At 52.0% G+C, this 23,492-nt stretch overlaps 8 protein-coding genes and 2 non-coding genes across 10 annotated transcripts in view; 4 read left to right on the forward strand and 6 right to left on the reverse strand.

Moving 5' to 3' along the window:
- The window catches only part of ATEG_09291 (cytochrome P450), a gene marked incomplete at both ends in the record, with an annotated part of 1,432 nt that extends 525 nt beyond the window's left edge, over positions 1-907 (forward strand). The window contains 2 exons of the mRNA XM_001217912.1: positions 95-781; positions 837-907. Coding sequence (XP_001217913.1) covers positions 95-781; positions 837-907 — 758 coding nt within the window. The remainder of the gene's footprint in view (positions 1-94; positions 782-836) is intronic.
- Positions 908-2,794: 1,887 nt separating this feature from the next.
- ATEG_09292 (chromatin-binding exonuclease XRN1) lies at positions 2,795-7,088 on the reverse strand (the record flags this gene model as incomplete). The annotated part of the gene is made up of 2 exons (XM_001217913.1): positions 2,795-5,340; positions 5,393-7,088. 2 exons carry the CDS (start codon positions 7,086-7,088, stop codon positions 2,795-2,797), a joined length of 4,242 nt encoding a protein of 1,413 aa, XP_001217914.1.
- Positions 7,089-7,636: 548 nt separating this feature from the next.
- Positions 7,637-9,250, forward strand: ATEG_09293 (WD repeat RBAP46/RBAP48/MSI1 family protein; the record flags this gene model as incomplete). The annotated part of the gene is made up of 6 exons (XM_001217914.1): positions 7,637-7,658; positions 7,716-7,778; positions 7,846-7,951; positions 8,016-8,477; positions 8,530-9,015; positions 9,076-9,250. 6 exons carry the CDS (start codon positions 7,637-7,639, stop codon positions 9,248-9,250), a joined length of 1,314 nt encoding a protein of 437 aa, XP_001217915.1.
- Positions 9,251-10,443: 1,193 nt separating this feature from the next.
- On the reverse strand, positions 10,444-13,523 carry ATEG_09294 (uncharacterized protein; the record flags this gene model as incomplete). The annotated part of the gene is made up of 3 exons (XM_001217915.1): positions 10,444-11,754; positions 11,804-12,587; positions 12,649-13,523. The coding sequence occupies 3 exons, from the start codon at positions 13,521-13,523 to the stop codon at positions 10,444-10,446; spliced, it is 2,970 nt and encodes a 989-aa protein (XP_001217916.1).
- Positions 13,524-14,600: 1,077 nt separating this feature from the next.
- Positions 14,601-16,550, reverse strand: ATEG_09295 (uncharacterized protein; the record flags this gene model as incomplete). Its single annotated transcript, XM_001217916.1, has 4 exons — positions 14,601-14,696; positions 14,750-15,206; positions 15,262-15,947; positions 16,125-16,550. 4 exons carry the CDS (start codon positions 16,548-16,550, stop codon positions 14,601-14,603), a joined length of 1,665 nt encoding a protein of 554 aa, XP_001217917.1.
- A 676-nt stretch (positions 16,551-17,226) lies between these two features.
- ATEG_09296 (TauD/TfdA family dioxygenase) lies at positions 17,227-18,587 on the forward strand (the record flags this gene model as incomplete). Its single annotated transcript, XM_001217917.1, has 4 exons — positions 17,227-17,482; positions 17,532-18,018; positions 18,078-18,371; positions 18,419-18,587. 4 exons carry the CDS (start codon positions 17,227-17,229, stop codon positions 18,585-18,587), a joined length of 1,206 nt encoding a protein of 401 aa, XP_001217918.1.
- A 147-nt stretch (positions 18,588-18,734) lies between these two features.
- Positions 18,735-18,806, reverse strand: ATEG_10413. The gene has a single exon. It is a non-coding gene; the product is annotated as a tRNA-Glu (tRNA).
- Positions 18,807-19,920: 1,114 nt separating this feature from the next.
- Positions 19,921-19,992, forward strand: ATEG_10407. The gene has a single exon. It is a non-coding gene; the product is annotated as a tRNA-Glu (tRNA).
- A 321-nt stretch (positions 19,993-20,313) lies between these two features.
- Positions 20,314-20,955, reverse strand: ATEG_09297 (uncharacterized protein; the record flags this gene model as incomplete). The annotated part of the gene is made up of 1 exon (XM_001217918.1): positions 20,314-20,955. The coding sequence occupies one exon, from the start codon at positions 20,953-20,955 to the stop codon at positions 20,314-20,316; it is 642 nt and encodes a 213-aa protein (XP_001217919.1).
- A 681-nt stretch (positions 20,956-21,636) lies between these two features.
- ATEG_09298 (uncharacterized protein) lies at positions 21,637-22,669 on the reverse strand (the record flags this gene model as incomplete). Its single annotated transcript, XM_001217919.1, has 3 exons — positions 21,637-22,075; positions 22,141-22,451; positions 22,514-22,669. 3 exons carry the CDS (start codon positions 22,667-22,669, stop codon positions 21,637-21,639), a joined length of 906 nt encoding a protein of 301 aa, XP_001217920.1.
- Between the last annotated feature and the right edge of the window lie 823 nt (positions 22,670-23,492).

Here is a 23,492-nt window from a genome sequence, read left to right on the forward strand (position 1 = left end):
CGGCACTACCGTTCTCTAAAAGCTGACTCCTGCTAGGAGTATACATTTCCGTTCATCCAGCGTCCACAGGAATCCTACTAATTGACCATGACAGGCCGCATTCTCCCACGCACCATGCAGGAACTCCAGCACGCCTTCGACGTCGAAGTGCCCCCCTGCAGCGACGGCTGGGTATCCATCAACCTGTACACCGTGATCCTGCGTCTTGTCGCTCGCGTAGCCTCAAGCGTGGTCTTCAGCGACGAGACCTGCCGCAACGAAACATGGATCAACACCATGATCAGCTACTCCGACAACCTGGGTCCCACCATCGTGTTTCTGCGCCCAACGCCCGACTTCCTGCGTCCCCTGGTCTCTCGCCTCATCCCCAGCGTCAACCGTCTCAAGCAACAGCTCCGCTGGGTGCAAGAGGAGCTGATCGTGCCCGCCGTCACGGCCCGTCGCGCAGCACAGGCTGCCAACCCGGACGGCCCGAAGCCCGACGATTTCCTCCAGTGGATGATGGACGTCGCAGCGAACGACATCGACCGTGACCCTCGCAACATCGCCCAGTCGCTGCTCATCGTCACCGCCGTCGGCATGATGCACACCAGCACCATGCTGATCACCCATGCGCTGTACGATATTCTCTCCCACCCAGAATGCTTCGACCCCCTCCGCCAGGAAATCAAGGACACCCTCCCGCAGGGCTGGATCAACGCGACTGTGGCGGCATTTGCAGCGCAGGAGAAGCTCGATAGCGTCTTGAGAGAGAGTCTGCGTCTCAATCCCCCTGCTGAAGGTATGTCTTCTTTCTCCTCCTCTCTGCCCATGCCCCCATGGCTCCATACTAACAGAGGAAAGTCTCGACGCAACGCATCGCAAAGGAGAAGTTCACCTTCAGCGATGGCTTCGCTATCCCCGATGACGTGCAGATCTGTTTCCCTTCTGGCCCTGTCGCTCGCGATCCGGCCTTCCTTCCGGACGCCCATGTCTACGATGCCTTCCGTTGGTGCCGTGATCCTGAGGCCAGCAACAAGAAACTAGTCAGCATCAGCACGACCAACTTCCACTTCGGGTATGGGCGTCTTGCTTGTCCTGGCCGCTTCTTCTCTGCGAACACCATGAAGGCGGTGCTCAGTCGCTTCATTGCGGAGTATGACATGCGCTTCGAGAGTGAGCATCAGGCAAGACCGGCGAACCTCCGCTTTGGGGAGCAGATCATGCCGTCTATGTGGACCAAGGTTTTGATTCGTAAGAGAGAAGTGAAGGTCTGACTGTGACTTTGTTACTTGTAGAGGTTTAGGTGTTTGGATTGATAGTTAGTTAGTTGGTTGGTTGGTTTGCATTGACCTACTCAACATAATGCTGTATTGCAATGAAACACGTTAGAAAATAGCTACTGCATTAGGCGGACTAGCCACACCCCCAGGGACCTACGCAATCCATTAGTACACCACAAAACCACACACCGGCACAAAAGACACATACCTTAAGCGGCACACTCGACAGGAAGAACGTACTCCTCCCCTTCTCCCGGCAATACGCCGCCGCCTTCTCAAGATCAAAGTACTCCCCAATGGGCATGCCCCATCCCGCCAGACACCACTGGTGCAGCGTAAAATCGACCGGAGCCCCCGGGTGCAAAATAGGGGCGGGCTCAAACGCTGGTGCATCACTCGCGATAGCCGCGAACTGGTTCTCCCACAGCCAGCGCAGCGTGGTCTCACCGTTTTCGACGCCCGCAAAGGCCGGCTCGGGGCGCCGCGCAATCGCTTCCTCCTCGGCTGGGGAGAGCTTGTTGTATTCGGCGGTGAAGCCCGTGCGTACAAAGAGGATGTCGCCGGGGCGTGTCTGTACCCCTGTCTCTGCTAGGAGCTGCTTGATTGTTGAGAGCGGGATAGAGCTTGTTTCGAAGGGGGTGAGAGGGACGGAGTGGGCGGCGGCCCAGGCGGCATAGTCGAGGAGGATTCCGCGGCCGACGATGCCGCCGTTGTTCACCCATGCTATATATTGTTAGTTGATATTGTCTGCGGCATATGGGTGGGGGGAGTCGGGAGTGTACAGTCGATTCCGATGACGGGAGAGATCTGGAGATCCTCCAAAGTGTGGCCGTTGAAGTAGCACTTGTGCTTTTGGTTTCCTATTTCCCGTCAGTGCCAATGGAGCACATCTGCAGGATGGATGCTACCGTAATGTCTGAACCCATCCCACTGCGTGCTGGTCTGGGTGTTGAAGGTGAGAATGTCGTCGTTGACGATCCGCGGAGCCTTGTTCACCAGCTGGTGCTGGAACGGGTTACGACCGAAGCTCGGGTACTTTATTCTATCTAATGGGAGGTCCAGGGAGAATCGAACACCGTCACGAATCTCTTCAGACGCAGCTTGTCGTACCGTTTCCGGCGTGAGGAGGTTGAGCATGCCCAGTTCGTTGTTGGGACCGAAGAGACCCCAGGCGTTGCCCGGAGGTCCCTTGGGGTCAAGGGTTAGGCTGTCGAAGGATGGCGTTTGTGTCTCCGTCATGTTTACTATTGTTGGAGATATTTGTGAATGCGACAAAGGCGGAAGAGGGGAGTATATGAAGCGGGGAGAATCCCGGATATTTATCCTTCTCCGCATTTCGGCATGGAAATGCGGGGGAACAAGCATCAACCGCACTGACTGTCACTGCTGGGCATTGCCGGTGAGAGTAATGGTACAGCTATATACACCTGAGACAACACCTATACCTGATGCAATCATCAATCCCAATCCAGGACAACCAGACCTTCAAGACGTCTCCAACTCCGAAGAAAACACGCGAACAACCGGCATATTTAACTCGTTTCCGCCACAGCAGCTCCACGACCTCGGCCTCTAGCTCGAGATCCTCTTTCGGATCCGCGACTGTTACCTCGGCCGCCTCGTCCCCCGCGTCGGTCCAGAGTCTTTGGAGGCGGCACCTGGGAATAGTTTTGTGGCCGAAAGTTCGGGTTATGCTGCATGACGCCTACATCAGGGTTGGGGTCTACCGCAACATAGCCGCCTCGAGTGCGACCCATGCCTCCACGCCCTCCGCGGCCTCGGCCCCCGCGAGATGATCCATGCATCTGCTGATCCCCGCCATTGGGATGGGGCCGGAATGGCAGGGTAGTCTGCGCGCCAACCCCGTTGGAGGCTCCGCGTCCACCACGGCCTCTGGGACCACCACCGCGACCGTTAGCCTGTACACCAGAGACAGCGCCACGATACGAGTGAGAAAGCGGCGGAGGGGTCGGAGCATCTTTCAGCTGTCCCGCTCCACCAGGTCCAAGAGGTTCACCGTACCCTGCCACCGTCCAAGGGGAAGGCTGTGTTTGCTGCTGGTGACTAGTAGCCGCCCGAGTACTGGCAAGGAGCTGTCGATATGAAACATTGAGGACAGAAGATGCCAAAACAGTCTGTCCCCGGAATGGAGAGCAACGGTCACCCAAGGTAGTGCCACTCATGAACGAAGCGTCGAAGACAACATCCAGTAGAACGGCACGGGAAGTCCGGGTAAGGCCAACCACTGTTCCTCGAGTCGCAATAGGGACCTTTCCAGAATCTTGGGCATAGACCACGCGGTCACCAAGCTTGAAGGTTTGGTTGCCCAGCCTCTGCTCAACGTCCGCTGGGCGAAGGAGAGCACCGCGGGGAACACCCCGGATCTTCTTGGGCTGCATCGGGGGCATGTTCTGGATAAGCTGGTCGGCGTCCTGCTCAATCAGCTTGACAACATCCGAATCCAGCTGCTCGGCTTCAAGAGGAACCCTCTCGAAGTTTTTCGCCTCGATCGATTTGAGCCAATCCCGAATCTCCTTCATCTTCACCATGGCAATGTCTTCGGGGTAGAAGTCAGTCGGCGTGTACCGGTCTTTTTGAGGGTTACGTTGGATGCCCGCAATAAAGTCCGGGAATCGGATCATGTATTGCTGGAGTAAGTCGACAGCCTTGCTGCTGAACTCCCAACCCGACTCGCCCCGGCGCGAATAACCAAGGACCTTTTGCTTCTTGGCCTCGAACTTTAGGTTGAGACCCAGGTTCACGCGCGATCCCTCGATATCCACGGAGAAAGAGGAAGTAATTTTGGCCAGCACCAGGGGGTTCAGACGTAGGCTGCGAGCGATAGCGTAAGAGGGCATGTACGGACTCAACTTCTCGGCATTTCGGGCACGCTCCTTGCCAAATTCAGGCTCACGGCCTTTCACCGCCGCAATCAATCCGTTTACTTTACCATCATCATGCCCGGTAATGTGCACAGGGCGTCCATAGTTGAAGTCTCCAAGGAAAAACGCGCGAGAACCTTCGGGGAATTCTTTCTCAATGGGAAGAGCATCGCGCTCGATGAAACGTTCATCAGGGTTGATCACTTCGTCGACAACCATTTGGAGTGCATAGTCAGTTTCCTGTCCTGGGATATCCGCGAATTCTTTCACGGAGGCACCCTCATCAGTCTTAAGCAACCCTTTGAGAGGTTGGACGTGTACCATCGACTCGACCGAGCCGATAATCATGCCAAGTCGCCTGCTATAGATTCCTTCAATCTTGTCCGCCTTCTTCTTCCACTGGTCGATTTGAGCCTCCGTATGAGGAATGGAAGCGATATGCTGTTGTCCTTCGGGTTTGATGTAGTCAAACAGTTCATCAGACACTCGAACAACAAGCGCTTCTTGAAGGAACGGGTACCCAACATAGACTCTTTGCCCCAGCTTCGCTTTGGCAAGTTCAACACTCGACCTGCTTCCAGGCTCGAGGATCGTAACCACCATGCTTTCATTGCGACTTTCCTGCTGGAACACGCATACACCATGGAAACCCAATTGACCGACATGAGGTAGAGTTTTCAAGCTTGGAAATCCTGCCAGTGCGGATGCACCAAGCTGCACACCATCTACCAGGCCAATGTAAGGCTCCAAGCCATCCATTGTCGGCAAGTCAAAGATATTCTCGATGCAATGGCAGTTAGGGATATCAGGGAAGACGCCGGGAAGAGACGATGGGTAGACATATTGCACCTCAGGCGAGTAGGTGAACTTGAGGGATGCACCGAATCCATTCCGTGCCTTCTCATCCGGCGTCAGCAGGTGTTCTCTCGTCTTGAGAGCGTCCAGCAGACGCTTTTCATCAATGAATGGAATCTTGACAACAGCTTCCCACTCCATCTTCTTCCCATTCATGTCCAGTTCGAAATCACGAGGGTAAAAGTCAATGATGGGCGATTCCGGCGAAGTCATAAGGTCCCGATAGGCAGGGGGCACGATCTTCTTGCTTCGATCGGGCAACACACCCATCAGCTGCTCGTAAGGCCGGAATGGTTGGCCCAGGCGGAAATTCATATCGGCCTTCAGACCCTTCTTTACATCTGTAAAAAACGGTAAGCTGTGGGAGCGAGTATCACTGTGAGCAGAACTTACCAGAGATCATGGGCGCATAGTGATAACCAAAAAACCATGGCCAGGAGGCAATGCCCCGATAATAATAGAACAGCACCCACTGAAGGCCTTGCACGTAGTTCTCCGTGAGTTTCCTCATTTCTTCGGCATTCTCCAAACCCCAGTCGAATTTGCTAGTATAGTACTTATCTTTCCATTCCTGGAATTTTTCTTCGTATTTCTTCTCCGCGGCCTTTTGGGCTTCCTCGGCAGACACCTCTTGGACCTTGGCGTTGTCATACTTCCGAATCACGCGCTGAACAGCCATAGAGGCCTCTTCATCTTCTTCCTCATCGCTATCATCGCCCGGGATTTCCGGGAACTGAAGTCGGATAAAACGTTCACCGTGCTCGTCAGAGACAGTTGTCCACGGCAACCGAAGATCATCAGCAAGCTGTTCCACGAACTTGCGATCACGAGCAGGCAAACTGGATGGGAAGTCCAATGGCTTAGTGTCGGCTGCTTTTCCGGGTCTGTTAAGAACGTATTTCTTGACATCCTTGAACAGATCTTTCTGAGCCGGCGTCACCGTGAGACCCTTCGGCTTCTCTTGAAGCTCCATTGTCTCGGTTCCGTTTTTCTTGGCCTTGATCCAACGAGCATCCGAGTATTCAGCCTCGAAGAAGCGGAACTCCACATCACTGAGTCCATCAAGCAGGACACCCAATCGCTCAAGGTTGATGACACCCTGCTCGTTGATGTATCCGCCCATTTTTGGTAAGATCTCCTTGTAGATCTTAAACATCAGAGCCAACGCGCCTTCGTTGATATGTAAGTTCGGCAAGTTCGGTAGGAAATCGTTTCCGACAAAGAAAGCCATCAGGATAAAGTCGTCAATCACTCTCTCCATATCGAAAGGAAACTTCAAGGCGCCTTCCTGTTCCAACTCCTGAAACTCCAACTCCAAGTATTCTCGGACCATTGACAGATGCAACAGATAGAAATTTTGGTGCTCAAGCTCCTTGGGCTTCTTCTGTACTTGTCGACCGAAGGTCACCTCCTCACGGAGGAGGCAGAAGTGGGGGTCATGACTGAGCAGGCCCAACATGATGAGATCAGCATCCAGACCATACAGACAGTGGCGCACGTTGGGATCATAACCCGGCTGAGCTTTCGCATGTCGGATGTATTCCATGATCTTGTGTTCGCCCTCTCCAGGGACTTCATGGCCTGAGAGCACAATCTCAACGCCTTGCCAATCCTTGTCCTCTGAAATCTTTTTGCTGATGAAATACTTCAGCTGTTCGGTCAATTTCGCCATGAATTCGGTACCGGGGGTAATGCAGTTGCTGTCGAACGCATCCTCCTTCGGCATCTCAACGCCCTGGGCGATAGCCTTCTCCTTCGCAACCTCTGCATCGAGAGCGGTTCGGAATCGTCGCGCACGCTGCTGGTTCATCTTGGCACGGGGTGCGACACCGTCCACGGCCATGAAGAAAAGTTTCTTCGGTTTGATCTTGCCATACAGATGCTCGATATAGTTGAAAATGGCAATGAACATTTTATCCTCGGTCATGCGGAAGGTTGGCGAATCGCTGTCCTTATGCGTGCAGTTATGAATGATACCGTTCATATCGAGGTAGAGATTATCGAACTCCGGGATGCGGTTCTCCGCAATCAGCATGGAGATGGCGGGATACCGCTCGCTCAGCCAGCGGAAGAACTTGGGAACACCCATGGTGAATCACGTAGGGACTGTACTGGTGATTAAAGTAAGAAACGAAATATTTCGTGAGAAATTTTCGTGTCGTCGCGGTCGTCAAGACAGGAGTAATACAGTCGAGCAGGCGGCAATGGCAAGCAAAGCAGTCGTTGAACAACGATAGAAAATGACAACCAAGCTTGATGAGAAAATGGCTCAGAAAAGGAGAGTCATAAACATAAAAGATATAGGAGAGAAGGCGACGCAAGCGCCTGCGAGGGAAGGTAGAGGGAAAATGTAGGTGGAAGCTGTAGAGTAGGAAGAGATGGAGAAATGACGATGACTCTGGATGAAGTTGGATGAATCGAGGAACAGCTTGGGGCCATGACTAAGATCTTCACCGCCTGCCTCTTGGGGGTATTCACGATGGTTGCCCCATTCGGACTAGCGCCCCCAATTAACGCGCTCGAGAAAGTCGCGCGCGAAATGCGAAGCTCCTCCGTTCATTGTCATTCTCAGTCTCGCCTCAGATACCCTTTCATATCCATTATTCGCCCTCCTCAATTACCTTTCTCCCCTTCAACATGGCTGAGCCTTACGAAGACGGTATGGTTTCATTCACTCCTCCTTATGCAGTGACCTTCTAACCCGCCTTCACCTTAGGTTTCATCGAGGAGCAGGAAGAGCAGGAGGAAGAACGCACAGAGGAAAAGATCATTAACGAAGGTAATATAACACCATTCGTCTCGTGTTTGTAGCTCCCTCGAAGAAGACGAGGCTGACCGCCAGCCAGAGTACAAAACGTGGAAGAAGAATGCGCCTTTTCTTTATGACATGATCCTCAGCACGGCGCTGGAATGGCCGACTCTCACAACACAATGGCTACCTGATAAGCAGGAGTGAGTCCTTGTCGCTATTTGCAATGCTCGAAAACTCCAAGATGGGGAATCTGACTTGACGCAGAGTGCCTGATAAGCCCTATTCGACTCACCGTCTCTTGATCGGTACACACACCTCCAGCGATGCGCAAAACTACCTGCAGATCGCCCACGTCCAGCTCCCGAATCCTACTGCCCCGAATCCGGATGATTATGATGAGGAGAGAGGAGAGATCGGCGGCTATGGCGGCAGCTCCAAGAAGGCCCCGATGGAGATCAAATTCAATATCGTTCAGAAGATTGACCACAAAGGCGAGGTCAACAAGGCCCGGTACCAGCCTCAAAACCCCAATGTGATTGCCACGATGTGTACGGATGGCCGTGTTATGATCTGGGATCGTTCAAAACACCCTAGTCTGCCCACTGGCACCGTGAATCCGCAAATGGAGCTTCTTGGTCACACAAAGGAAGGTTTCGGTCTTAGCTGGAGCCCTCACTCCCAGGGTCATCTCGTCACAGGTAGTGAGGATAAGACTGTGCGCCTTTGGTACGCGCTCCTATGAAATACTCTTATGTCCACGCACTGACCGCTTATTCAGGGATTTGACGACTTATACCAAGGGCAACAAGGCCCTGAAGCCAGCTCGGACTTACACGCATCACTCCTCCATTGTAAACGATGTTCAGTATCACCCTCTTCACTCTTCGCTCATCGGAACTGTCTCCGATGACATCACGCTCCAGATTCTCGACATTCGCCAGGCGGAGACCACCCGCGCCGCAGCATCTGCCGAAGGTCAACACCGGGATGCCATCAACGCCATTGCTTTCAATCCTGCTGCGGAAACAGTCTTGGCAACTGGATCAGCCGACAAGTCGATTGGTCTTTGGGATCTGCGAAACTTGAAGACCAAGCTTCATGCTTTGGAGTGCCACAGTGATTCGGTCACGTCGCTCTCTTGGCATCCGTTTGAAGAAGCGGTGTTGGCCAGCGCCAGCTATGACCGTAAGATCATGTTTTGGGATCTCAGCCGGGCTGGCGAAGAACAGACCCCTGAGGACGCACAGGATGGACCACCAGAGCTGTACGTGCCTATTCCGTATTTCCTGAGCATTGAGGATGGTCTCGGCTAACTGACTTCTAGTCTCTTCATGCATGGTGGCCACACCAACCGTATCTCTGATTTCAGCTGGAACTTGAACGACCCATGGGTTCTGTGCTCTGCTGCGGAAGATAACCTGTTGCAAGTGTGGAAGGTTGCGGATGCGATTGTTGGAAAGGACTTGGACGACGTGCCGACGGAAGAGCTTGAGCCATAAATCTGGAGACGTATTTTCGCCACACACGGCTCTATGCCTGCCCGTTTCTTGTATTAATCTGCTCCTAGATTAGTCTCCTATGAAGAAATCATGAAATTCTACCGGCGTTCTTTAGCTTATCGTTCCCACAATGTGGGTTCTCGATTCCGTTCGGCATAAAGCGCACGTGCTTGAATGGGCAACTATGAATCTATTGCGGTTTCGCCCAGCATGCTACAATCGTACTCGCGGACCATGCAGCCAGGTCTACCCGGCATTGAGGCTGAGCATTACGACCCTACCGCTGTTGGCCTCGTCTAAATCTGGATCGTCGTGAAGCATAACGGATTAGACCAGGGTCCTGAAGGGCCAGGCCGCTTTGGGGGCATCTTCCCACTGACTAGTTGATGCATGGGTCCGGACACCTCCGATGGAAGATCGCGATACCTAGAGGCTAGCCAATGCACTAGATCCGAGAAGGCATATGCCAAGTATCTAGGTACAGAAGCTTGGCCCACACTCTGAATGTAAGTCTGGAATCTCTCCGGGTCTAAAGTCTGACTGACAATACTAGTGGGCCTAGGATGATGGGCGGAGTATGGCATGGCGTCGCTACAGTTAATGTCTCTAGGCGTCTACTTTTCCATCTGGCCCCCTCCAGCTTTCTCTCCCTCTATCCCTCCGGTCCAGCAGAATCCGTCTGGTCAAGAGTTATGACATCCAGCCGGCACTTTAGTGGCACCACTCACCCACTGCCGACAATGGCCGTCGAGGCCACTCCCGCAGGCGTCGCAAGAGAAACAAGCCCGGCAACCAAGATATTGAGATCACCGATCCCTCGCTGCCGCAGAACTGGACAAGGACACGGAAATGGCTCATTCTGACCGTCCTGTCCTTGATGTCCCTGATGTTGTACGTACCTGTGTCCTGGTAACTGGAAGAGGAAGCGATATTGATGTCAAGCTCCCAGGAACATGTCGCTGGTCATCTGCTCTCCAGCCAGCTCTGCAACTGCCAAAGAGTTTAACAATTACAACGGCTTTCTGTCGGTGTGCTTCATTACCGTGCCCAACCTCGGGGAGATCATCGCTCCTCTCTGTATTGGCACCTTCAACCCTCCATATCAATCTTCTCTCTTTTTCTCCCACCCTCCATTTGCCTAAATACAACTGGTGGATAGACTCAAAGGTTTTGATTCACTCAATGCAATATTGTCAACCAGTCTGGAAATATTCGTGCGCGGCCTGTCTCAACCCACTAACCAAGTTCTGCGAAGAAAACGGAAGCTTGCATGCAAGGAAACCCGTTGAAATGAAGGAAATCACGCGATGTAGGATCAAGCAGTGCGCGGATTCTTCGTTGAGCTTTGAAACCCATCGGCCGAGCCGTTCTTGCTTTGGGGACACGCTCTTACCGGATATCAGGTCGAGGTCTTCTTGAAGATCAATATGCAAAGCCAGAATATCTTTCCATTCCAGTGGTACAAGACATGCTGCGATGACTAGGTATATACAGCACAACATAGTGATGTCACGCTGCTTGGCTATCAGATTGTCACTGACGCTGAAGGGCGCCATTCGATGTGGGAGTTTCAGTTGTAATATCCCGTTGGGGGGTGGTACACCCTGCATTCCACCCCTCCACTGTATATGTTCTGGTCTTATGTCACCATGAAAGAAGACTTCAGCAATCCGACCATTGTGAATGAAGTCCAAAGCTTCTGCGATGCCAACCATCTGGCATATTGACCACCTTTTTACTCCTTCGTTGTGACGGTTGGCGTAAAGTAGGATCCAAAGATCCTTTAGACTGCCATGCGGAGGAGGAAGAGGCCATATCTCGAAGACATCATCGCCAAGCTGAAACGTAGCAAGACTTGCGTAGATGTACCGGTAAAAGGCGAGATTATCCACTGGCCGCACATAAGTATAGCTCGTTTTTCGGGCCTTCTTCACGACGACGGCACAAAGGTCACCATTTTCATTCACATAATTGAGAGTGTCTTGGCAAGGATGGTTGGCTCTGGGGATAACAGCTGTTTGATAAGAGACACCAGCGATCTCGAGTGCCACCACGCGGGTAACCACGATAGGAACGACTTCTTTGCCGCCATGTATATGTATGCCTTGAGTGATGATTGGCGCAGATAATTCCCTGTACACGTCAAAGAACTTGGCAGCATCAAATCTCTTGACCAAATCACTGAGAGGTGAGACTCTTTGCGAAAGAACACGAACAAGATTGTCTGCGTTTGGTCCATACGGACTGTCGTCACGCATCTTAAGCGACAATAGCAGGGGTATAAATTCCGTCATTTGGCTATACACCAAGGTCGCGAACCACCGTCTTCCGTGACCGTAGATCCATCGGGCTTCGTTGTGCTTATTTCCAGATTCTCGAAGAACCTTCTCTAGCACTTGAAAAGAGACGAGTGTGTCCACAGTACTGAATGGAATAAGAAAGCCGTTTAGAACTTTGAGTCTAGACTGCTGAAGATTGTACTGCAACCAGGGAGCCAAGCGAAGCTACAGCACTGTTAAGATGCTTTTATTCACTCCACATGAGCCAACTCACATCCAGATTGTCCCGAGCAAGAAATCGATGCCATAGTTTCTCCATAGCCTTATTTCTGATTAGGCGTACGGAGATGTGATAATGGTAGTACTCCCGTACATAATTCATGAAGTGGAAGGCCTCCAGTGAGCGATACCAGGTAGAAAAGGCTACCTCCGTCAACATTTTTCCAACGTCATGAGTGATCTGCTTTTTAGATCGAATTAGGGAGCTGGCAATACGCCTCGTACTTCCCGAAGACTCCCTCAGTGCTGAATTAATGACAGCGGATGCTGTTTCTGATGCCGGAATGTTTGGTGCGACAATACGCGAGACCTGATTATCGAAGACCCCATAATTCAGGTAGGTTAATATGATCGCTCCCATTTTCTCGTCTGCTTCTTGTGTACTCGTTGGCCCAATCTCCTGGGATTTTGTGAAAAAGTGCTTAATGCTATGGTGAGCAAAACGCACTGTAAGCTCTTCCTCGTCAATGATGATCAAGCTCCCGCAGCATCCCAGCGTCGCACGGATGTTGTTAATCAAGCGCGCCGGTTTCCAGTCTGTATCGCCTGGAATAACGCTGAGGACTTCTCGGAACTCATATATTGTCAGTGGACGCCGAGCCGCCATGATCATTTGCACAATCTGACGCAGATATTTCGAGTTCCCCGACGTCGAATTTTTGAGTACTCGACTGAAGACCTCTGAGAGACTATGCGGTAGATCGTGCAGTACGCGGAGGATCGCCTCGTCTGTTTGCTCGGTACAAACACAGTCGATAAGCAGTGCTACCCATAGAAACCTAGGGTTTGAATTAGCCAGCGTTGTCTTACGTCCAATTTGTGCGGTACAGATTGACCAACATTCCTTGCGCCCCTTTCAGTAGGGCCTCCTGGATAGATAACACGACCGTAGGGTCTCCAATGGTCAACTCATCAGACTGAAGCCGTCCTTGAAGCTCTGCATCGATGTATGCTTCAATGTCTGGGTTGATTTCCGGGGCTTTCAAGGTCTGTATTTGGGCAAATTCTTTCGACAACTTTTCAACGGGACTCCGTGCTTCCTCCCTATACGAGATGCAAATGAGCGTGCTTAGAACTCGTTGAAGGTTTTGAAGTAACTCGATGATAGTCTCAATCTCGCTCTGAGGACATTCATCAAGTCCGTCGACCAGGATGTAGTACTTTTCGTTGTGGGAAAGAAGTGTCTGCAAGATTTCCAACATCTTATCACAGTCAAGCGTTACCTGGCTTGCATAGTCCTGCTGTAACCGTGCAAGTTCGACGGTCTGCTGGCAAAGCAACTGCCGAGTAAGTGACCCGAACATTGCCCTTGCCGTCAACGACTCAGTGATATCATAACGACAGAAAAAGTACACCAGATTACCCTTTCCGCAGGTTGATACCAGGTCATCGACCATGCTTGCCATGAGCGTTGTCTTGCCCGACCCCAATTTGCCGGTGCACAACAGGGTGCCGGATACGCTTTGCTGTTTCCATTGCTGATACTCCGGAGCAGTGGTAAACCATGTGGCAACGCCTCTCTTACGAGCCTGCTTCCAGGGAGTTTGGTAATCGCGTGTGGAACATGCGTCAAGCAATCGGAGTTTGGCCTCAAGCTGGTAATGGCGTCCACTCGAATCCTTGAACTTGGCAACCATCTTGCGGAATGCAGAGTTCTGCTTACTTTCATCCACATTCAGTTGGCTGTTCAACCAGGTAACTTCTTCTCGGATCATGGTTGCCCATTTATGCATGTCTGTCTGGAACTGGTGGAGAGTCGAGTCAAATACGGCCGATGAAATACGAGAGATTGTATTCTTGTTGAGAAACTTGACAGCGTGCTGACATATGCAGACCACAACTATGAAGTATTCGCAAAGGGCGTCCTGCAGTGTTCGAGAGCGGGGATAGAGCAACGCCATGTCCTGGTACCTAGGTGCATTTCGGCCGGCTTCCATAAACAGTAGAGACAGGGTTTCCAGGTAGGTGGTTCCCCGTGATAGCATCTACATCCATCAGTTCTTTCTTATATTGACTCTGCCATGTCTGTGAGGTACTTACAGTCAAGGTCAAGCGTACCACTGCCCACACACCACATGCTGCTAAATTCTGAGAGCCACCTATCACGATGTCCCCCAGCGACGCATACTGCTGCACAGCCTGGAGAACGTTCATAAAGCGCGGCCCATAACATCGTCGCGTCTGCCCGCTGACACGCCGGTCGATCTCACTGGTCAGTTTCGCAACGTCCCAGGACTCGGGGGGCTCAGTGCTAAGGGATAGAGTCCATTTCTGAAACTTGGTCTTTTCTTCCTGGGGTATACTGGCTTGAAACTCGGACACGGCCTGGGAGAGGCGGATCTCGGGCTTGAGCTTGGAGGCGCGGGCAACCACGTCGGCCATGGGCTCACGGGACTGTCGAAGAAAAAAAAAAAAGCGAAAGAGAAAAGAAAAGAAAGGAGAGAGAGAGAGAGAGAAAGAGGGGCTCGAGGTGTCTTCCGAGGTCAACGACTAGGTCAAGAGATACGGACAAGGGAAACACTGCAGATTGGTGACTCGGTAAGTGGGTGTATAGGGGGGAGGGGGACCAATATATTTTTGATCAATGTCGAAGCAGCGAAGGGAAGGCTCTCTGCACAGCCTCGTCTTGCCACGTCTATCCTTGTTCGTTATTTGCTACCTATTGGACGCCGCGATGTGAAGTGGCTGTTTCAGCCTTGTTTGGTCTGTAGAGCCCCAGTGTGCTCTGGTGTAGGATCATGCTTGGGAAGTCATCCATGAACAAGACAGATCTATCTCCATCCCAAAAACCATCAAGTCCAATGCAAAGAAGGCACATAACTTGCCACAACCGTCTCCCACCTCTCCGAGCCCATCAACAAGATATTTGGCACCTCCCTTTCCACATACTACAGACCGTCAGTAACGCACCGTCAGCTCTTCTCAGGGCAGAAAGACTTACATCACGATACTTCCCCTCCATGCTCATCCGTAGAAAGCACTTCAGGGGCATAGTGTCTTTCAAACAAAACTCGTACAGCCCATTATCCGGGAGCCCCCTCAAACCCCCCTCCAACACATCACGCACAATGCTCCATCCATGGTGTCTTTGGAGGTCCAATGCGTTCAACAAGAATCCGACATGATTCTGCAGCAGGGAGTGATGCACTTTCCCCCACACGTCATTCATATTCTCTGTCATCACCGCCCAGCCAGGGAACATGCCGTCAAAGCTAACGCCCTGGTCGCGGAGGGTCGGCGTGTGCAAGCGGATGCCGCCAAAGTCGCGCACGGCAAATCCCTTGATTTCTCCCGTATCGTGGCAGACCCGTGCGAGGATATTTTGGCCGTGGGCTTCGAGACCGATGCCGTGGTGGACAAGGGGTGGGAGGAGGAGATTAAGCAGACAACCAACGTACCTGTGGATATTTGTCAGATTAAGATTCAGTTGATCCGTGTGTTAGGGGCACTTACTCTCGAAACCATTCCTGTTTTTCGGATATGGTTCGCAGGTTAAACAGGATCTCCGCATAGGGCTGGGATGTGCCGGGCGGCGACTGGGTCAGTGCGGCTGCTAGGACGAGAACCTCGTTGTTGGCCCTGGCCCGCTCCTCTAGATCGTCTCGCAAGATACAGGAGAGATGCTTTGCGTCGTCGAAGTCCGTCTGACTACCTGTCACGGAGGCTACTTCTTTGAATGTCCACAGTTCAGACGGGAGGAACCCGTCCAATATCTCGGTCACAATGGGCCCGCCTTGTGCGGACCATGGTGTAATGGTTCGGAGGGCCGAGGTGATCTGACAGGCTAGGGAAAGCTTCAGATGGAATGGGAACTTCAGCTCTGGTCGAAGGGTTAGCGTTCGGAGAGAAGCTTGGGCGTCCGCACAATCAGCCACAGATAGGAGCATGATAGCTCTTGGGAAGCGCTGCATGATGGAGGGGAGTTGCTGTGTGAGACAGGGCACAATAGTCCAGCCTTCTGGGGCCTCAGGAACTTCGAATGTTTGGAGAAGTGGTTGTAGCAGATGGTTAAATGGACCAGCGACAGACAGGTCGCTATGGGCAAGAGATAGAAATGTTATCCCCGGTGTCAGCATTGCCGGTATATCTTCTGGCTTGACGGGCTGTAGCGGTGGCTTCGCGTCGCAGGTACGATGAAACTGTCCCATCCGTCAGACATGCACACAGGTTCCATCCAAGGTACATACCGGATGAGTCGGATGCCCGTATGTCATGGACCTTTCCCAAGCAATCGACGGATCCTGCAAGCTCAGCAGTCGGTAGCCTGCAGCCATCCTCATCCATATCTCTTTCCTCCGTCAGTACATAAACCTTACTAACTTTGGAGATATCGGACCTTGATTTTCCCCAGAAGATTGCAAATTGCGCGATATCTCTTCGAGCACGGGCTGGCTGGCCAGATCCTTGAACCATGGGCTTATGAGCGAGAAAATCTCCCCTGGATCCACAGTCTTCCTTTCCACCGCCATGCAGTTTACAATAATGGGAGAGCATAGCATGCCCGGTTGTATCATCGGTAACACCTCACCATTGCGATCTTCGATCAACGCTTCAGGCATGGTATGTACCACAATACTGTCATCCGCGCATGCGCTGTCCTTCTTTCGCAAGTATAGACGTCGATTAGTCGCTTCTTTGGCTCCCTCGACGAACCCATCAACCAGACCCTCGTTAATCAGACAGGCCAGTAAGCGTTTCGTTGTTTCGAAACGGGCGGCCTCGCGTGTGGTGGTAGTTGTCATATTTGAAGGTCCTGAATTTTGTCAATGTTTTTGGGCAATAGCCTCTGCAGGGTTCTTTATAGTTATAGTCTGCACGATGACAAAAACACCGTTTGTACGGAGAATAGATGTTATGTCATTGGCACGAGATAACTACTATATATCATATTGATCTGTCCAAACAGTCAAGCGGCAGTGAGATTTCTTCCGGGGTTACCTATGGTCATTGTAGGCTGCCAACCAGAAGCCAGAGAATAGCATTGTGCGTATTGGCGATTGACTGCATATTACCTGCAGAAGGACATGCAGTGATTTCGCTGGCAGCCTTTGATTCACTAGGCGGACTTGAGCACAATGCAAATTGTCTCTCCGCTAATGATCTGCATATGGAGGAGACGGTGTGACTGGTCTACGCCAGGGACTGCGAGGAGATCCACCTCGCCCGTTCACTCCAATCATTCCCAAGTGTCTGACTTGTGGTGGAATTAGGCCACTAATTCGTCCACGGGAAAGAAGAGCATCTCCTCGGGGCAAGATCCATGCAGAATGACATGTCATATGCAGTTTATACTTCGGACGTGCGGCATCAAGGCGTGCGGAGTGAACAAGTCGTCGGCCTTGCACAGGGTATGTGTTGTTGCGGCCCCTAAGGCATTGTCTCCCTATTCTCCCATTTTCGTCGATGAAAACAGATAACATGGGAGACTGGGTTGAGAAGATCTCGTATGTTCCCGATCGAGCCAAATATGAAGCTCAACAAGCGATATTCAAGGATAGAGCCGCGGAAGCGTCCCTTCCTGAGGGATTCCCCGCTCGATTGTCCTCGGAAATGGTCTGGGACAGCGACAGTATCTCCCTTGATGAGCGTTGTTTCGTGAACGATGAGAGATGTGTCCTGCATTTGAGCAAAGAGCAGCTGGGTGAGATTCATGACGCCCTACAGACTTTCAAATGTAAGCGCCATTGAAAGTTCTCATGCCTGCAACTGAAATTCAATCACAGCTCTCAACAAGCCTCTCGGATCACTTGATCCAACCACCTTCCCCCTTCCATCTCTCCACCCTATCCTTCGGGATATATCAAACAACATCCATCGGGGAACAGGGTTCTCACTGGTGCGCGGCATCCCGGTAGATCAGTATTCTCGCGAGGACAACGTAATCATCTACGTTGGTCTCTCATCGCACATAGGCTGTATCCGTGGCCGCCAGGATCACCAAAACAACAGCGTCCCAGCGGATGTCATGATTGCGCACATCATGGACTTTAGTTCCTCTGCGGACTCACGTTCCGTAACGCTCCCGGCGTACACCGATGGCGAGGTGATCTTCCACACCGACACCGGGGACATCGTCTCACTGTTTGTGTTGGAAGAGCCCGCACATGGCGGGGAGAGTCTGCTTGCCAGCGGCTGGCGAGTGTATAACGAGCTGGCGAAAACGAGACCGGACTTGGTTGAGGCGCTAGCGAGCGACTGGCCTATTCCCAGGTTGGTTCCCGGTGCATTGTGCAGAAATATATGTAGAGCTCACGCAGAAGCCAACCTAGTTCCAAGAAGGAGGGTCTCATCATACGCCGGCCGCTGATTTTCCCTCTGAACCCATCCGCTACAGCACCAGATGGAATCCTAATCCATTTCTCCCGGCGGTCGTTTTCAGGTTTCGGAGCGTGGTCACATTCGAATGCGCTGTCCGTCAAGCAAGCCGAAGCTCTGGACGCGCTCCATTTCCTGGCCGAACGCTTCCACGTAGCCATGGAGCTTCGCAAGGGCGATATGCAGTTCCTCAATAATCTGAGCATTTTACATGCGCGGAGGAGCTATCCGGACATTCCTGGGCAGCGGTGAGTCCTTCTTTATGGCATGGATTGCGGCAGCTGATGTTGCATAGACGACATCTCCTCCGGTTGTGGTTGCGCGATCCCCAAAATGCTTGGGAAATACCAGATGCGCTGCGTCATAAATGGGATAGTTTATATGCGGAAGAGGCTTCCCATGGAGTGCAGGTGTTTCCATTAGCACCTTCGATGAGATCAGCAGGAAAGGCAAACAGCACCTAGTGAGGCGTCAGGTTTGTCTGGTTTCTCGGCTGCGTTTGTGTGCGGGTATCAATTAATCGGGTCAGATGTTGCTCTATGGTCCGAAAATTGGTGGTGTAGGTCCATGCACGCGAAAATAAAAATAAATCAAAATCAAAAAAGAAATGCTTCCGATGCGGGGAATCGAACCCCGAGCTGCTGTGTGAGAGACAGCGATGTTAGCCATTACACCACATCGGACTCTTGATGAGATGACCAAAAAATTGCTCTATGAAACAGGCTAAGTGTTCGAGCATATGCCATCGAAAGGCAGAGACGTCATCGTTGAAACTACCACACTGTTAAAGACTTCGATTCTTCTGGTGATTATACCTAATCATGTTCATACCGTGATAAGTAGAGCGTCCGGTAGTTCACCCGGCTTCGGTTTCAGAAGACATGTTGACAAGGGTGTGAAATATATATTTGTGCCGAAGGACGGTGTACTGACCTTGCACATCATCGAACATTTTATCCACATATGGAGAAAAGGTCGCGTGCCAGTCCCAAGTATGCGGTAGGGCACATGGCACATGTAACTGGTCTGCTAAGGCCCACAGGCATCACACACCAAATGGGGACGCTGCCATCATCTGGCCCCGGCCTATGCTTGCTGGAGTCCAGGACGTATTCAGCCAGACTTGATCCATGCCGAAGTACCACAAATCAAAGCCTGCGAAAGCCAAAAGCAGTATTTGCTGTCTGTGTCCATTTGAGGGCAGTCGTTGACCATATGGCCCGGACTGAAGCCGACTCCACATATGTGGTATTTGTTAGGCAGATGACGCCGACACCGAGGGCCAAAGCACAAGAAGAGCATTTCGCACCAACAGAACATACGAATGGCCATGGCTCAAGGAGTTACTGAAGGCTTTGCGGGACGAGTCTCCTACGCGCGTGTCAGAGTGCCACGGCCGACCTAAGCAAGTAGAATTCCTCGAATACACTAGGTATTGCTCGTACCTAGTAATACTTGGGACTCAAATCATATCACCATATTGAGTACACAGCAGCATTTAGCTAGTCATTCATCACATATCTCAATTACCATATGTTGCGTTGCATAGGTAAGTACTAGAGCGGGCATGACTCGAAGTCCTTCCTAAGCAAAAGAAGTTGTTCTCGCACTAAACTTTACACACCCACAGATATCCTCGCAAGCATGGGGTTTAGGGCCAAGTATAAAGGGCTCATAGAGACATCTATCCAATTATCGCTGTAGGTGCTTGACCATAGAGGTGCAGACGGTTCATGTCAACACAAATCTAGCTTTGGCTCATGAAGCCATATTTGAAGCGGTCCTTCAACAAGAACATCCGATGTGGTGTAATGGCTAACATCGCTGTCTCTCACACAGCAGCTCGGGGTTCGATTCCCCGCATCGGAAGCATTTCTTTTTGATTTTTTGCTCCCTATATATCATCACTCTTTTCGAGCGAGGTAACAAGAGTGGTATTGAAATGCCAGCCAAGTCCTACAACACCCATTCTATCTAATGTACCGAGAACTTAGATCGTCTATGATAAAGACATCAATTGCCATGCCATATGACGCAAAAGAACAACGCCCAACTCCATATTTGCAAACTCAAGGGGTAATCATAATAGCACCAGATCGAACCACATCCGCCTTCAACCACATGACACAGGCCATAGTCCACAGAAGTCAAACCGGGCAAATCACGATCCGCAGTCCACCCACCAAACACCTACGTAGACCGCTTAATACCCTCGTGAACCTCGTCCAAAAGCGTCGTCAGCTCCTTCGCGCCATCACTCGCCTTCCCTTCGACCTCGAGCCCCTTCTCAAGCAACTTCTGCGCCTCGTCCCAGCGTCCCATCTCCGCCAAACACTTACCCGCACGCCACCATGCCTTGACGTTGCCCAGGGGCTTGCTCTCGACGGCGCACTTCGCGTCCAGCATACCCTCCGGCCAGGCCTGCTGGGCCATGTACGCCTGCGCGCGGTTGGAGTACAGGCCGGCCAGCTCGTCGCGGGTGAGGGTGACGGGCTCCCAGCCGGGGCGGCCGAAGGCCATGTCGATGGCGTAGGTGTACAGGCGCACGGCCTCGGCGTAGTTGTTCTTGCGGAAGGCGGTGTTTGCGGACTCGCGCAGCTTGGTGATCTGCGCGCTGCGCTTGGGGTTGATAGGGAGCGGGGGCGGCGGAATGTTGGGGGGGTCGAGGCTGATGAGGGCGCGGTGGAGCTGGTTCAGTTCTTGGAGCTCGGCGCTGATGGCGGCGGTTTGCGTGCTGGATAGCGAGGAGGACGAGGGGTCGAGCGAGATGGCTTTGCTAGTCGGGTCCAGAAGGAGCGGGTATTGGTTGAAGAGGTCGACGCTGCTGGCCATTTTGAGTGACCTTGCTCGTGGCTTTTGTTTGGAGACTGGGTGTTGTTGTGGTGTTGAGCGCCGCTTTGGTCTGGAGAGGGTTAGTGGGACTCGGACAGAAGGATTTGGGGAACTCACGATTTATTTTTTCTCTGGAAACGGTCGTAAACAATGGATTTATCTGGAGTTACACAATGAGGTAGGTAGTGAAGGCTGAAGGACGGAGTATGCGATGCGGAGGAAGCCCAGACCGCAAGCTGTCCTAAAGTCGGGAAGGCGGTGGCAGAACAAGTATCTGTTTAAGACATGTGTATCCCTTGCATCAAATCACAACTCTACCGATTTGAATATCCAGATTCAATGAACAAAAGCACTCGCTATTTTCATACTAACAGTATCACAATACAATCCGCATAGTCTAGGTGATATCGAAACTACCAAATCAACAACTGATGATCCATCCATGGAGTATCTCAAAATAAGCGCAAAGAGAAATGTCGTCAAAATCATCAAGCAAAGCACGTCCCGTAGGACCGAACGAGGATAGCGTACAGTCGTTGCCCCAATAAAGTAACCATCACATGCAAGTCCGAGTATCACGGTATTCAACAAGCAAAACACAGAAGACAGGACTGGATGCGCCGCAACACCGCTCCATGGTTTTCAAAGCCACACGTCCAGCGAGCAAGCCCGATCGTCGCATCAGCGTCCGTAGCCGCCGCCCGTCGATCCCCACTCTGACGGCGGCGCGTAGTGCTGTCCATGGGCGCCGCCGTAGCTCGTCGTTGACCCGTTATAGCTGGTGTTGTAGTCGTGCATCATGCCGCCGTTATTGGAAGCGGTGGGATCATAGGAGCCCTGGAGCGCAGTGCGGCTGTTGGGGTTACCCATGTCATCCACCTCGCTCTGGTGCAAAAGGGCGTAGTCCTCGTCACGGTCGTGGGCGGCAGAGCTCATTCCAGCGCGTCCAGACCGGAAATCGTCTTCTTCCTCATCGAAGTCGTGGGCAGGATTCGAAGAGAAGGCGGCTTTGCTCTGAGCGGCAAAAGTCGGGTCGGAGCCAACGTCGGGCAGAGTACCGGTCCGACGGAAGTGCATCACGTTGCGAATGGACATGAAGGAAGTCAACACAAAGAGCAGGCTGCGCGAAAAGAATTCATGTTAGTGTGGGTCGCATCTCTGCCAGGATAGACTCGAGGGACATACAAGATGACGACTCCAATGATCACGGTGGCCGTACTGATGTTGCACTTGGAGGCACTACCGTACTTCCAGGCGTCACACCCACTCTTATTGCTATCGCTGTCTTTGTTATCCTTATTGTCATTGTCGTTGTCGGACTTTCCTTCGGCCTTCCCTTGGGCCACATAGCTAGCGACACAGACCCAGGCGGTGAACCAAAGCAGAGCGTACAGACAGTCCACTGTCGCGAAGGCGTAGACGTTGCCGAAACGACGGGCGCGAGGCCATATAGGTACAGCGACAAGGTAGATCAGACCGGGGATACTGAACCAGCACTACACGCAAATGAAGATTAGAAAACCACTCTGTCTCTTGCCGCCGTAAGCTGTGAACTCACCAAGGCCCAATACCAGGCGGATCGCCCGTCAATGCCGCCGCCTTTCGTGAAGACGGCGATGGTCAGAGCCCAAGCCAAAAAGATAATAAAGGCCTGGACTCCATGGATTATATTCTTTGTCCGCCCGGGATTGAATGAAGGTCGTGAGAGCTTCATGACGGGAGATTTCTGGTAGGATGGAGGGGAAGAGAAAGCTATCGGATGAAAAGCGCTTCCTAAGAGGAAGCGAGGGAGGATCAAGCGCCTAAATCACAAGCCTAGCGCGCGCTGTGATGTATGAGGTGACAGGAATGATATAGGAAGATCGTGAAGGAGGATCGTGTGCAGCGTCGGATGAAGTGGAATGCGATTGTTTATGGGACGGCTGAGGAGGAGCAGCGGCGAGGTGAACGGGGCAACCGGTCGATGCCGCGCGGACACTAAGGCCAAATGGGGCGGAGAGGAAGTATGGCCGGCCTGCACCTGATGAAGCCGAAGAGGCCGATCGATGCGACCTGATGTCGATGACAAGGGGATTGACGATCGAATACGCAGGGAATAAGTAGAGAAGAAAGGAGAGAAGAATGGATTGCAGGCCAATATACCTAATAACCAGAATTCCTCTTTGGACGATCATCATTCCTAACAGGAAATTACCAGCGTGTAATCTATTTATGCCACATGGACCTGATTTTTACCAGCATAGACGGGATTAATGTCATATTCTGTAACATTCCGGTATCGCATAATACACAGCCCTAATCGAGGTCTTCATTGACTGCAAGTACATACAACACAATCCATTTGTTAAACCCCAGGCCAAAACAAACAATATCATAGAGACTACGGTAAGTTTTGAGAAATGAACGGAAGAGCCATGGGTGATATTACATTATTACCACCATACAAATCCGCCTCGAGGCTGTGCACAGGCAGTGTGGTTTCCTCCGCCAAGCACAGCCTGCATGATGATTCTATAAAAATCCCCATGTCATAGGCA

The sequence above is a fragment of the Aspergillus terreus genome, genomic scaffold (assembly GCF_000149615.1).
Source record: "Aspergillus terreus NIH2624 scaffold_14 genomic scaffold, whole genome shotgun sequence".
Lineage (NCBI taxonomy): Eukaryota > Fungi > Ascomycota > Eurotiomycetes > Eurotiales > Aspergillaceae > Aspergillus > Aspergillus terreus.